This window comes from Bos javanicus, chromosome 6 (assembly GCF_032452875.1).
Source record: "Bos javanicus breed banteng chromosome 6, ARS-OSU_banteng_1.0, whole genome shotgun sequence".
Classification (NCBI taxonomy): domain Eukaryota; kingdom Metazoa; phylum Chordata; class Mammalia; order Artiodactyla; family Bovidae; genus Bos; species Bos javanicus.
This window is the reverse complement of record NC_083873.1, coordinates 58554424-58568637: the sequence shown is the minus strand read 5'-3', so window position 1 is coordinate 58568637 and position 14214 is coordinate 58554424. Positions and strand designations below refer to the sequence as shown.

Here is a 14214-nt window from a genome sequence, read left to right as displayed (position 1 = left end):
TTTCCAAGAAAATCAAGAACTAGTGTTAATTAGATTTAGAAGAGCTCTCCAATCACAGCCAGTTTTTTTCTTTCTTCTTTATTATCAGAGTCTGGACCCATTGGATCTAAAACTTTCAGACTCTCAGCAATTGATTTTTCTCTGTTACCTGAAGAGTCAAAGCTTGTTCTATGCTAGAATGGTGAAAAATGTTTCAGTTGTGATTTCTATCTCTTGATGCATGTCATTAACATGATAATACATTTCAAGATCAGATTAGGTGCCAGAAGCTGTTCCCAGAGGCTGAGACACTACAGTGTTCCCCGGAATCCATTCCAGGGTGGCTTTCCCTCTGGCCTCCCTCTCTCACCGTACCATCTGGGCAGACAAGCCTGCCTCCTATTCCTTTCAAGGAAAGTGGCCCCAACAGGTTCCTTCCCACACAGGCTGCTATCTCACTGCAGTGGGTTTTGTTAGTGAAAACAGACAAAACTTTCCCTGACACAGGTAATGGAGTGGGGCCAGTGTAGGGAAAGTAGCCATGTGCAGACTGGGCACGTGAAGCCTGACACCTCTACGGAGGCCCGTGGGTGAAGACCTCAGGTGCACTCTGCCCAGTCTCCAGCATTCTAAACACAATGGTGGCAGATCAAACCAGATGTCCCCCAGAGGGGAGGTGAACAAAGAAAAGGCAGCTCAGTGAACCGCAGCCTGTGGTCTGAGCAATGCTGAGCATCTTCTCTGGTTCTCTGAGGGGGCGGATGTATGTCCCAGGTTGGCCGGGCTGTGCTGGCTGCTAACGGGAGACTCCTGTGTGTCCACGTGGCCTTGAGTTTCTTTGCAACAACCTCGCCACAGCCACTGAAGGTTAACAAGGCAAGAAAGGGCAGTGCTGTGGTCTCCCGTCAGCCTGATCTGAGGCTTGCTCTCATTCTCTAAGTTCAGGTTCTGACCCATACTCCCAGCCCCAGGAATATCCCAGCATGTTTCTCAATAATCTTTGTTTCTAAAGCAGTGAAAAGGCTATGTGGAGAGAGGGAGAGAGAGAGATAATTATGTTTACTGAGTTACAATTTACATAAAGTAAAATCTACCCTTTTCAGTGTACAGTTCTAGAGTTTTTGCATACGGTTATATAAGTGCCACCGTCATCAAGATAATATTTCCATCACCCTAAAAACTCCATCTTGTGCCTTTGTAGTCAACCCCTCCTCTGCCTCCAGCCTCTGGCAACCACTGGCCTGTTTTCTGTTCCTGCACTTTTGCTTTTCCTTGCTGCTGCTGCTAAGTCGCTTCAGTCGTGTCCAACCCTGTGTGACCCCACAGATGGCAGCCCACCAGGCTCCCCCATCCCTGGGATTCTCCAGGCAAGAACACTGGAGTGGGTTACCATTGCCTTCTCCAGTGCATGAAAGTGAAAAGTGAAAGTGAAGTCGCTCAGTCGTGTCTGACTCTTAGCAACCCCATGGACTGCAGCCCACCAGGCTCCTCGGTCCATGGGCTTTTCCTTAGTGCCATATAAAAGAAATGATAGAAAGCCTTCTTTAACATCCTTATTCAAACCAACATGTACCTTGCCCAACTCTCTGTTAGCACATCACTCTTATTTTTTCCCCCCAGAACACAACATTATTTGAAAATAAACTATTGCTGTGATTTTCTTGTCTGTCGTCTGTCCCTGGAATGTACACACCCACTAGAATGGAAGTGCCAGGACTTTGCTTCATCTACCACTTCATCTCTAGGGTTCAGAACACTGCCTGACGCCATGGAACTGTTCAGTAAATATTTGTTGAATGAACTGCAAACTGAATGAGGACATTGGAGCTTCTCCCAAACTTCTTTATGCTTAGGCAGATCTCATTAATAAAAATTATTTCCTCCCACAAAATGTGTTAATCCAAGCATGGCTGTGTTGCCAAAGTAGATGGCTTATCTGCAAGAAATACATTGAGAAGTAATTAGACTGATCCAGATTATGAGTCATTCGCTTTCTGGATGATTAGATTGCTATGTATAGAACTGGTCTGAAGTGAGTAAAATGGAAGTAATGTTAGTAACTATTTTATACTGGGGTTATGAGGATTAAATGACTTAAAGTAAGTGAAGAGTTTACCAGAGTAGCTCTCAACTGGGAACTATCTTTGCCCACCCCAGAGACTTCTTGAATTGTCTGGAGACAGTTTTTTGTTGTCAAAACTGGGGTGGGGAGAGTTGCTAATGGCATCTGCTGCTCAACATTCTACGATGCACAGGACAGCTCCCTGCAAGGAATTATCCAGCCCTAAATGTTGGTAGTGCCATTCCTGAGAAACCCCAAACTAGAGCCGTGTCTGGCACACAGAAAGGGCTATATTTGTGTTTGCTGTTATTATTATTTCATAAATGACCCTTTTCTGACAGACAAATGTTCTCACACAGTCTGAAACTGGGTATATAGCACAGTGGTTGAGAGCACAGTCTACTGTCAGACTCGATGGGTTTGAAGCTTAGCTTGACTGTTTATTAACAATGTGATTTTAAGTATATTATTTGACTTTTCTATACCTCATATTCTTTGCCTATAAAATTGGAATAACAGTAGAAACTCACTTAGAAAGTTGCTGGGAATTGAATAAAATAATCCATATAAAATACTCAATAATGTTGTGAAAATCACAACATTAATCAACAGAAACCTCAATTAAATAGAGAGAGGAGATCAGAGAGGGGAACTCTCATATCCTACAATGATAGCAGAGCCCAACAGGAAGAAGAATGACCCCTCTTCTTACCTGACAATCGATCAGCCAATGAGAGACTGTCCCAACTCAGCCAATGAAAAGTTACACACTCTTTGTTTACTGTAGCCTCCCAGCTTCCTTCCCCACTCTATAAAAAGAGTTCTCCTCTTCATTTTTGCTGGGGACTTGCTTGTGGCTTGCCATGATTGCAGAGCCTGGATTGCAATTCTTCGCTGATCCTAAATAAACCATGCCTTTTTTTTTTTTTCCTGGAGAAATAATTGATACTCTAATTGTTTTTGGTCAAGAATGTGTAGTTGCACATAGTAAATATTCAATAAATGTCATTGATAATTTTTTTTTAACCTAAAAAGATCTTTCCACAGAATATAGTGAAGAGACTGAGAGTAGGCTTCCCTGATGGCTCGGCAGTAAAGAGTCAGCCTGCAACACAGGAGATGTGGGTTCAGTCCCTGGGTCTGGAAGATCCGCTGGAGGAGGAAACCCACTACAGTATTCTTGCCTGAAATATCCCGTGGACAGAGGGCTACTATCCAAAGGGTCGCAAAGAGTTGGACACAGCTGAACACATGAGCACATTGTTTTTATTGACCTCAAAAAGATCTTTCCACAGAATACAGTAAAGGAATTGGGGGTAATTTCGACAAAGAAAAATAGAAAAAATATTGTTCATGTAAAGTATTACAAGTGTGTATTTCATATGATAGGAGATAACTACACAGACTTTAAATCCAAACCATAGTTTTTAAGACTGTTTCTTATTATTTTTTGATTTATTTACTTTTTGGCTGTGCTGGGTCTTCTTTGTTGCATGAGGGCTTACTTTAGCTGCGGCGAAAGGGGCTTCTCTCTAGCTGTGTTCAGGCTTCTCACTGTGGTGGCTTCTCTTGTTGGGGAGCACGGGTTCTAGGCGCTTGGCCTTCTTTAGTTGTGGTGCATGGGCCTAGCTGCCTCTCAGCAGGTGGAATCCTCCCACACCAGAAATTGAACCCATGTCCCCTGCACAGGCAGGTAGATTCTCAACCACTGGACCACCAGGGTCATGGTTATATATTTTTAAAGTCTATGTTGCTCTTTCTGGTAAGAGCAGCTCCTTGAGATAAAAGATTCTCTCATTAAAAAAATAAAATTGCATCTAGCACACAACATAAAATTATTAAGACTTATTTCCATTAGAGTTATAGACGTACTAAAGTAATTCCAGAACCCGAGTCTCAGATGTGAAATATAAACTTACGGAAGTTTAATACTAGAGCAGAATCAACAATATCTTGGGTTTTAGGTTTATTAATGTTTTATTCCTTCACTGAAGTAGGAGGGTAGAGTCCACAGTGGGTGAGTAACTGCAGATTTGTAGTCATTCTCGTTTTATAATCTAATATTTGTGAAGGTGCTTTGGAAATTGTCACAAAATGGGGGAGGAAAAATCCCAATATCAATAACCTCAGATATGTAGATGACACCACTCTTATGGCAGAAAAAATCAAGAATAACTAAAGAGCCTTTGATGAAAGTGAAAGAGGAGAGTGAAAAAGTTGGCTTAAAGCTCAACATTCAGAAAACTAAGATCATGGCATCCGTTCCCATCACTTCCCACTCCCATCACTGGGGCATCCAGTCCCATCATTTCATGGCAAATAGATGGGGAAACAGTGGAAACAGTGGCTGACTTTATTTTTCTGGGCTCCAAAATCACTGCAGATGGTGATTGCAGTCATGAAATGAAAAGATGCTTACTCCTTGGAAGGAAAGTTATGACCAACCTAGAAAGCATATTGAAAAGCAGAAACATTACTTTGTCAACAAAGGTCCGTCTAATCAAGGCTATGGTTTTTCCAGTAGTCATGTATGGATGTGAGAGTTGGACTAGAAAGAAAGCTGAGTGCCAAAGAATTGATACTTTTGAACTGTGGTGTTGGAGAAGACTCTTGAGAGTCCCTTGGACTGCAAGAAAATCCAATCAGTCCATCCTAAAGGAGATCAGTCCTGGGTGTTCATTGGAAGGACTGATGTTGAAGCTGAAACTAATACTTTGGCTACCTCATGCGAAGAGCTGACTCATTGGAAAAGACCCTGATGCTGGGAAAGATTGAGGGCAGGAGGAGAAGGGGACGACAGAGGATGAGATGGTTGGATGGCATCACCTACTCAATGGACATGGGTTTCGGTGGACTCTGGAGTTGGTGATGGACAGGGAGGCCTGGCATGCTTCGATTCATGGGGGTCGCAAAGAGTCGGACATGACTGAGTGACTGAACTGAACTGAAAATCCAAAGTGAGCACAATTCATATTTATTTATTTCTAAGGCAATATCAGATAAGGTAATGGGAACCCACACCAGTATTCTTGCCTGGGAAATCCCATGGACAGAGGAGCCTGGTGGGCTACAGTCCATGAGGTCACAAGAGTTGGACACAACTTAGTGACTAAACCAACCAACCAATCAAGGCACTATCATTTTAAATTGGATTACCTTCAAGAAACTGCAGCCTAATTCTTAAATTTTAGTGATTGGTGGTGTTTAAAATGCCAGTATTTAGTGATGCATTTTATCTGGCAAGTTTCTGTAATAAAACATTTCAATGGACAAATTATGTCAGTCAGAAAAAAGAAAGATATTTCAACCCTTTCACCCTTGCTATTGAATCTTGGAGGATTTGACCCAGGGGATACTTGGAACTTGTTGATTATTGTTCTGCTAACCCTTTGAGCAGTTAGTAACTGAAGGCAAAATGATCAAAAGTATTTATAAAAATTAGATGAAAATATAAGAGAACAATTGAGGACAATAAAAGATTCCTGAAATATCTGTGGGCATATAATAATTTTCTCATGATTTTCTGAATCGGAGATGACACACTGGTATCCAGCAGATAGATTGTAGGCCAGTTATGAGACACTCCCAGGTGGCGCAGTGGTAAAGAATCTGCCTGCCAAGGCAGAAGACGCAAGTGATCCAGGTTCAATCTCTGGATCGGGAAGATCCCTTGGAGTATGAAATGACAATCTACTCCAGTAGTCTTGCTGGAAAATACCATGGACAGAGGAGCCTGGCAGTCTACAGTTCATGGAGTTGCAAAGAGTTGGACACGACTGAGCATGCAGCATGCACGGATGCACATGAGACCCTGATCCCCTACGTCCTCAGAGCAGCCAGGTATGACCTGGGGCTAAGGGACCCTGGACTGGTCTCCTGGCATCCACCATCTGTACAGCACCAGAGAAAGCCAGCTGCAGAGAACATGAAACAGCCCATCATTGACAAAGCACCCATGGAGCTGCCAGGGAAGTCTGTTTTCCAGGTGTTCTAGGATAGGATTACCAGCCTATGTTCATATTGGGTAGAAGAGGGTAGGGAGGAAAGAAGTAGATCTAGAAGAAATACTACCACACATGCACAAAACTCACAAATCCATAGAATTTAGTAAGGACGAAAGAATTAGTAAACTAACTAAAGCAGTGTTGTTCATAGAAAAGGACAGATACTAACAAAAAGTAGTTTCAATAAAATCAACATTATAGAGGAAAAACATAGAAGTGGTTTAACTGCTCTTATAAGGAAATTCATCCAGGAATTAAACCGACAATGGTTTTATGTCAATTAAATACTTTCTTGATCAATTTCATCTTCATTGGTAAAGTTATGATTGGAATGTTTGTATTCGTAAGTGAGACTTAGAGTGTCTGAGGGAATCAAAACAGGGTGAAAATGGGAAGTAGAGGCTCCACTGAGCACTTGGTGACACCTGTGAGAACTAATGAACGGTGTTTCCCACCCATCCCTACCAGCATCTCTGCTGGAGACACTGCCTGACCCGTAATCTGGTATGTCTCAGTCCATTAATTGGTGCAGGCCATAACTCTCATCAATTCCTCTCTTCTTTTGAATGGTCCTTACTACTGTTCAAAGATAAGTCTTATATTTGAAGTCATACTCCAGTTTTGACTGTTCTTAGACTCAAGTCCTAAAGTCCCTTAATCCATGATTCCAATTTGCCCATCAACTTGTTGCACCCAATCAGAAGAAAAACAGTTAATTCATATTCACAATATATATTCACAGGACAACCTTTGCTTCCTGACTCCTATCCCCAGCTCAGCTGCTGTTCCATAAAGTCTAGGGCTGGGTTGGGTAAGAATAAGAAATAGGATAAATGGAAATGGATGGGTGGTGAGAGTACAAGATGAAGTGAGCGGGAGGAAAGATTGGCGATACCTGGTACCACTTTCCTTTTTTAAAGTCAGAAAACAAGAACATGGGGAAAAAAGTACTTGTTTGTACCTATTCTTTATTCACCATGATTTTTGCCTACTCTTTATTAATATTCTAAGACAATGCATTTTGTTTCACTTGGATTGTCATAATGAAAGATCTTTTTTTTTTTTAAATGGAAACTGAATATGTGGGTTCTGTAACAGTAATCACATTGCTTTAGGTTTAATGAGTCCCATTTTACTGCTTTTGGTGGTACAGTGGCAAAGACTCCACCTTCCAATGCAGGAGCTGCAAGAGATGCGGGTTTGATATCTGGGTTGGGAAGATTACCTGGTGAAGGAAATGGCAACCCATTCCAGTATTCTCGTCTGGAAAATTCCATGGACAGAGGAGCCTGGCAGGCTACAGTCCATGGAATCTCAAAGAGTTGGACATGGCTGAGCACGCACACACATACAGTGTAGAAAAGTAAAAGTCTTTAGTTTATCCTTATATTTTGTGCTATTTACTATTTTCTAGACATATTTTTTTTTGAACACCAGAACATAGGACAGTGGCTAGCACTTAAAAGGGGGTTAATAGGGAATTGGAGAAGGCAATGGCAACCCACTCCAAAACAAAAACAAAACAAAAGTACTCTTGCCTGGAAAATCCCATGGACGGAGGAGCCTGGTGGGCTGCAGTCCATGGGGTCGCTAAGAGTCAGACACGACTAAGTGATTTCACTTTCACTTTTCACTTTCATGCATTGGAGGAGGAAATCGCAGCCCACTCCAGTGTTCTTGCCTGGAGAATCCCAGGGACGGGGAAGCCTGGTGGGCTGCCGTCTATGGGGTCGCACAGAGTTGGACACAACTGAAGCGACTTGGCAGCAGCAGTAGCAGCAGCAGGGAATTCCATGGCAGTCCAGTGATTAGAACTCCATACTTTTACTGCCAAGGGTCAGGGAACTAAGAACATGCAAGCTTGTGGCCTGGCAAATAAATAAATAAGGGATTCAATAATCAATAAGTAAATGAATGAATGATGTTTTTACAACTGGACATAATAGACATTCATCATTTCACTTTTGATGAGTATATTGTGGGTTTAAATTTACTCACACAGATTGGTAAGCATAGGAAAATAGCTTCAGATTTAGATGAGGACAAACCCCTTTACTTCCTTACATTGTTTCTTCACTCTTTCTTATTTGGAAGATAGTTTGAAAGTGCTTGTTACAAAACAGTCTTCTTAGTGGAAAGTGACTCAAAATGAAGAAGTCTCAGTTCTACGTCTCCTCTTTACAAAGTCTTACCCAACAGGAAGTGAGCACGAGGTAAACTGCGTAAACTTCAAGTGCTGCAGAGATGAAACATAAACCAGGAAGAATGATGCCATCGGTATACTTGATGGGAACACACGTACCATGTGAAGAGACATGACAAAAACAGCCCTCCTTAAATTACTTTTGGCCATAATGATCATGTTCATTTTAATTTTGCCAGAATATTTCCAGGCACCAAAAGGTGAGTAATTACAATTTACTTTTCCTTTTTTAATTTTCTAAAATTATATTGGTTAATGGTTACAGGAAAGGCCTTATTTTTGGCTACGTGCTGTGAGCGCTGAAGTTCTATGTCTGGAAAGCTAATAAAATGAGATTGTAATTTTAGTTGACTGTTACCTGGTACAGTAATCTTACTTACAGTACTTAGGTATTGTAGCATGCAATAATGAAATGAAAAAAATGAAAAGAAATACTTAAAATCTGTAGTCTCACTTTCAAACATTGAATTTACAATAATTTCACCATATGATTTTGCTCTTTGAAAGTTTCCTTCAAAACAGCTTTAAATATGCCTTCACATCCTGGAATTACTTTATAAATAAAGTAACATTTACTATGTTAAAAATGCTTGCATTCCTTTCCATTACAACTATTTCACACAAATTGCTCAGTTACTTTTTGAAAAAAAAGTATAAAGACGTTTTTTCAAAATACAGCTAAAATAAGATGGGTAAAAATTTAAGTGGCTATATACCTGTATATATTTGTAATTAGAGAATAATGGGGTAAAATTATCTCTGTTTATATTTCAGAAAATTGTGATATTGCTGAGAACTAGAGTAGGAAAAGAAATAGATGTAAATTTAAACTACTTTTATATGTCAGTAAGATTTGAAAATATATTATCATGATTGTTTGAATGGTAATTGTGCTTCCTAGCATTTTATAAGAAGAAAAATTAAAAAGAAAATGCTGTATTCGGTCATTAAAAAGTTATCATATGAACTGATTAAAATCAGAGAAAACCTTGTAGTTGATGACTTTTTACAATGATTATTTATTGTTGTATATACATATACTAAGTGACTTGATGAATATGCTGTTGTTAATTACATTTAATGTCATATTGCAAGGGTTATTTAATATTGCATATACATGATGTGAAGTAGCAGATAATTTCTTTGCTTAATAAACACTGTGAATGTACATTTTGTGAATAATTAAAATTTTTAAATTTCTCTTGGTTTTCTGGCATTATGTTGCTTAGATTAAGCAATCATAGCATATATTTTAATTGATCTGTTAATGACTGGTTAGTGTTTTGTGACAAGTAGCATGTTAAAAAAGCATGTTAAAAATTATTCTTTTGGGGGCAGATGTATTGACAAGTAATCTACCATCATTGATAACAACTTTGTACTCTCAGTTTCCTAATTGTTTACAGTAGCTTTTCAATACTACATTTACTGCTTCCTAAAACTTAAAATAGCCATGTCTCTTTCCCTGGTCCAAAAGCAATGTCGAACTTTTCTCCCACTCTTTCTGGAGTGATGGATTTATTTGAGAATTTTGTTTTGAAGGAACTCTCCTTGGGGCCAAAAAACAAAACTATTTGAAAACCACCATTTTGTCCTGATACCGTTTTGTGGTAGCAGGAATTTTGCACATAAGTGAAAAGTTGATTAGGCAAAATGTTTTACACATATGATAGTATAATAATAATGCTTTATATTTTATAATGGCTTATGGATCACCAGGAGCAAATTTATATAGACTCATTTTATACAGTTCTATATTGATTAAACTAAGGATGCACAATTGTTTTGTCTTTTTTATTTGGTGGCAATTTTTAACCACAACAATAGCTCCTTATGAAATGAGTTGACTTGTTAACCAAAGTATTTTGCAAAATAAGCTATTTAGTAAGATTATTTAGATGGTAAGATAAGAATGTTCTGCTGCTGCTGCTAAGTCGCTTCAGTCGTGCCCGACTCTGTGTGACCCCATAGACAGCAGCCCACCAGGCTCCCCTGTCCCTGGGATTCTCCAGGTAAGAACACTGGAGTGGGTTGCCATTTCCTCCTCCAATGCATGAAAGTGAAAAGTGAAAGGAAGTCGCTCAGTCGTGTCCGACTCTTTGCGACCCCATGGACTGCAGCCTACCAGGCTCCTCCGTCCGTGGGATTTTCCAGACTAGAGTACTGGAGTGGGGTGCCTCTAGAAGTACTAAAATTACCTTGAGAGTTCTCCTGTAGTCTTATTCTCCCTATGAGTTACTTGTGTCTCTTTTTCATTCTTATGTTCTATTCACTTTAATATCTAAGATAAATATTATAAAATGATTTTTACTTATAAATTATGTACTGATACACTGTCTTTAGCATGTCAAATGAATTCAAAAGGAATCTTAATGAGGAATAATGTATTCACAAGGTTTAATAGATTTGATTTCGAAATAATAAGCCCTCTGAAGACCTAAGTTAAAAATAGAGCACTCTGTTTGATCATTTTTCATCAAGAATGTATCTGAGTCTCTGAATAATCATTACTCAGAATATTCAATTATTATAATTACATAGTGTAAGCTATTTAGTCTAACTTCTTTGGAAGGGGAACTTCTTTAATGATATTTGGGACTTGTAATAACTCTGCATTGGTATTCACTGGCAAGAGAGCATATTCTAGCTTTCAGTTTATTGGAAAGACATCTTACACTAAGACATAGTAGTTAATACAGTGGTTTCATACTCTTATATTGCATTAGATAACAGAGATACAAAAGATAGTGGATATATTTTTATTCAGAGCCTCTTGAAGTTAAGAAACCTGGGTTGTTCCAAACAAGAGACATTTTATCAACCCACTTTGGGTGGATTTACAGTCTTTAAGAGAAACAGAGCTCTGGTTAACTCATATAAATCTCAGTGATCTTTTATTTATTTGTTCTTTCACTTACAAATAGTGTCTAACAGTACTAGGAACCCAAGGCTATAAAAACGAAAGGCAATTCTTCCTTCAAAAAGTTTTCAGTCAAGGGGAAGACTGACTGATAAATAATTAAATACAATACTGTAATAATGGAGATAGCAATATAAAAGACACAATGGGAACGTAAAAGTTGCTTCCAGTCCTCTCGGGGGGAGGGCGTTTCTTCATTTTTATTCACAAAACAAAACAACTGTCAGAGTTCTAATGATCAATTAATATTTCTCCTTAGCTACGTTAGAAGCACTTTCTAAAAGAAGGAATTGTTACTGATTTTCAAATAAAATGTATTCATACTGACATCTCAGAAATTCTTGGAGCCAGAAATTATAGAGTTATGTGAGTATATTCCAGATTGTGGTGAAGAGACCAGGAATAGCACAGATGAAAACACCACAGACCTAATTTTATTTGTTGTTTTGACTTCTTCTCTTACTTTTAGGAGTCAAACTCGCATATACTATGTTTATCAGCTTTCACTTCCCTTCCATTTCACACTTCCTGATGGAAATGGCAGTATAGTGAGCAGTGAATTGAAGAAAACAAAGGATAAAAGAACCTTAAATACCTATAAAGGACAGGATAAACCCTGAAGTATATGAGCATATATTCATATTTTATGTCTTTATTATAAAGACCAGTGTAATCAAGGATAACTGCAATTATTTTGAAAAATTGTTATCCTAGTCCTTAAAAAATATATCCTTATTTTTTTATTGGTTTGCTCATTCAATCAGCAATACCCAATCAGGTTTGGAATATAATCATGACCATTAAAAAAAGGGTAAAAAATACATATTTATGCATACATCAGTTCAGTTCAGTTCAGTCGCTCAGTCGTGTCCCCATGAATCGCATCATGCCAGACCTCCCTGTCCACCACCAACTCCCGGAGTCCACTCAAACCCATGTCCATAGAGTCGGTGATGACATCCAGTCATCTCATCCTCTGTCGTCCCCTTTTCCTCCTGCCTTCAATCCCTCCCAGCATCAGTCTTTTCCAATGAGTCAACTCTTCACATGAGGTGGCCAAAGTATTGGAGTTTCAGCTTCAGCATCAGTCCTTCCAATGAACACCCAGGACTGATCTCCTTTAGGATGGACTGATTGGATCTCCTTGCAGTCCAAGGGACTCTCAAGAGTCTTCTCCAACACCACAGTTCAAAAGCATCAATTCTTCAGTGCTCAGCTTTCTTCACATTCCAACTCTCATATCCATACATGACCACTGGAAAAACCATAGCCTTGACTAGACAGTCCTTTGTTGGCAAAGTAGTTTCTGCTTTTTAATATGCTATCTAGGTTGATCATAACTTTTCTTCCAAGGAGTAAGCGTCTTTTAATTTCATGACTGCAATCACCATCTGCAGTGATTTTGGAGCCCCAAAAATAAAGTCTGACACTGCTTCCACTGTTTCCCCATCTACTTCCCATGAAGTGATGGGACCAGATGCCATGATCTTAGTTTTTAAACAGGTACTATCCCTGGAGGAGGGAATCGCAATCCACTCCAGTATTCTTGCCAGGAGAATCCCATGGACAGAGGAGCCTGGCAGGCTACAGTCCATGGCATCACAAAGAGTCAGACACTACTTGAAGCGACTTAGCACAGCACAGCATACAGGTATTATATACCAAATACTTTTACAGATAATAAATTATTTTAGCTTATTAAATACTTCAACTCATTAATGGTGAAGTATTGTTCTCAAGAGAGACTATTTTGAAAATCTTTGGGAAGAAAGAATAAATCTAGATGGATAAATTTACTTTGTTGTAAGATTTTATTTCTTGCTGAATTTTCTGAATCATTATAGTTTTTAAATAGCTACTAATGAACACGGATTCATGTATATATGTATCTTAGATGTACATAATGGCAAAAAAAAAAATAATGCTTTTCACTGCCTAATACCAACAACCCTTGCTTGGGAAGCTTTCTAACTACTTGTCTCATTCATTTGCCTTTGTAGATAAATGTTCTCTCTGAATATCTTGTATCTGCCACATTAGAAGGCATTCAATGAGTATTTGTGACTAAGTGCAATTTCTGAGTCATATTATAAAGGAAATAAAAAATATTATAAAGAAAATAAAAATAAAATGCTTTCTAAAAGGAAGCATTTCTCATCAGGCCCTCACAACCATCTCTTGATTTAGGTAGGCCAGGCATGATTACCTTCATCTTACTTTTTTGGCGGCCACACTACAGAGCAGTAAAGAATCTGCCTGCAATGCAGGAGACCTGGGTTTGATCCTTGGGTTGAGAAGATCCCTTGGAGAAGGGAAAGGCTACCCACTCCAGTATTTTGGCCTGGAGAATTCCAGGGACTGTATAGTCCATGGGGTTGCAAAGAGTCGGACATGACTGAGCGACTTTCACTTTCACTTTCACACAGCTTACGGGATCTTAGCTCCCTGACCAGGGATAAAAGCTGAACCACCTGCAGAGGAAGCACAGAGTCCTAACCACCATCAGGGACCCCTTCATCTTACATTTTTGAAACATAAAATTTCACCACAAACCTTGAACTTCTGGGCTGCACAGCCTCTGAAATTTATTTCACAGAATCTTTTACTTAAAAGATATGCATCTCTTTACCTTGAATCATTTTTCTGCTATTTTCCCCCCAGTGGAGAATTCCATAGTGCGGGATATGATAAAAATGGCAGGTATTTAGAAGAAAGTTTATAGTTTTAAATTCTTTGATATAAGAAAAGTGAGATAAACCCAAGGTAAGTAGAAGGCAGGAAATAATAAAGACGAGCAAAAGTCAATGAAATTAAACGATATGAAAGAAAGGATCAATAAAGTCAAAAGTTGGTTCTTTAGAAATTCTAATTAAATGGAAACACTTCTGGAATGATTGATGTTTCAGTTTCTTATGGCTGCTGTACAAATGACCACAAACAGTAGCATCAAACAGCACAAATATATTATCTAGAGTTCTGTAAGTAGAAATCCAGCAGAGGTCTCACTGGGCTAAAATAAAAGTGTTAGTAGGGCTACATTCTTCTC

At 39.0% G+C, this 14214-nt stretch overlaps 1 protein-coding gene across 8 annotated transcripts in view; it reads left to right on the top strand.

Moving 5' to 3' along the window:
• Nucleotides 1–8254: 8254 nt before the first annotated feature.
• The window catches only part of TMEM156 (transmembrane protein 156), a 46158-nt gene continuing 40198 nt past the window's right edge, over nucleotides 8255–14214 (top strand). For 3 of the 8 annotated variants that reach the window (XR_009736974.1, XR_009736975.1, XM_061419933.1), the window contains exon 1: nucleotides 8265–8448. Coding sequence is in view for 6 of the 8 variants with exons in the window: in XM_061419933.1 (XP_061275917.1) it covers nucleotides 8361–8448 (88 nt within the window). In the remaining 2 variants the exon portion in view is untranslated. Of the gene's footprint in view, nucleotides 8449–14214 lie in introns of all 8 variants that reach the window. The other 5 variants (XM_061419932.1, XM_061419931.1, XM_061419935.1 and 2 more) reach the window with 5 other exon arrangements.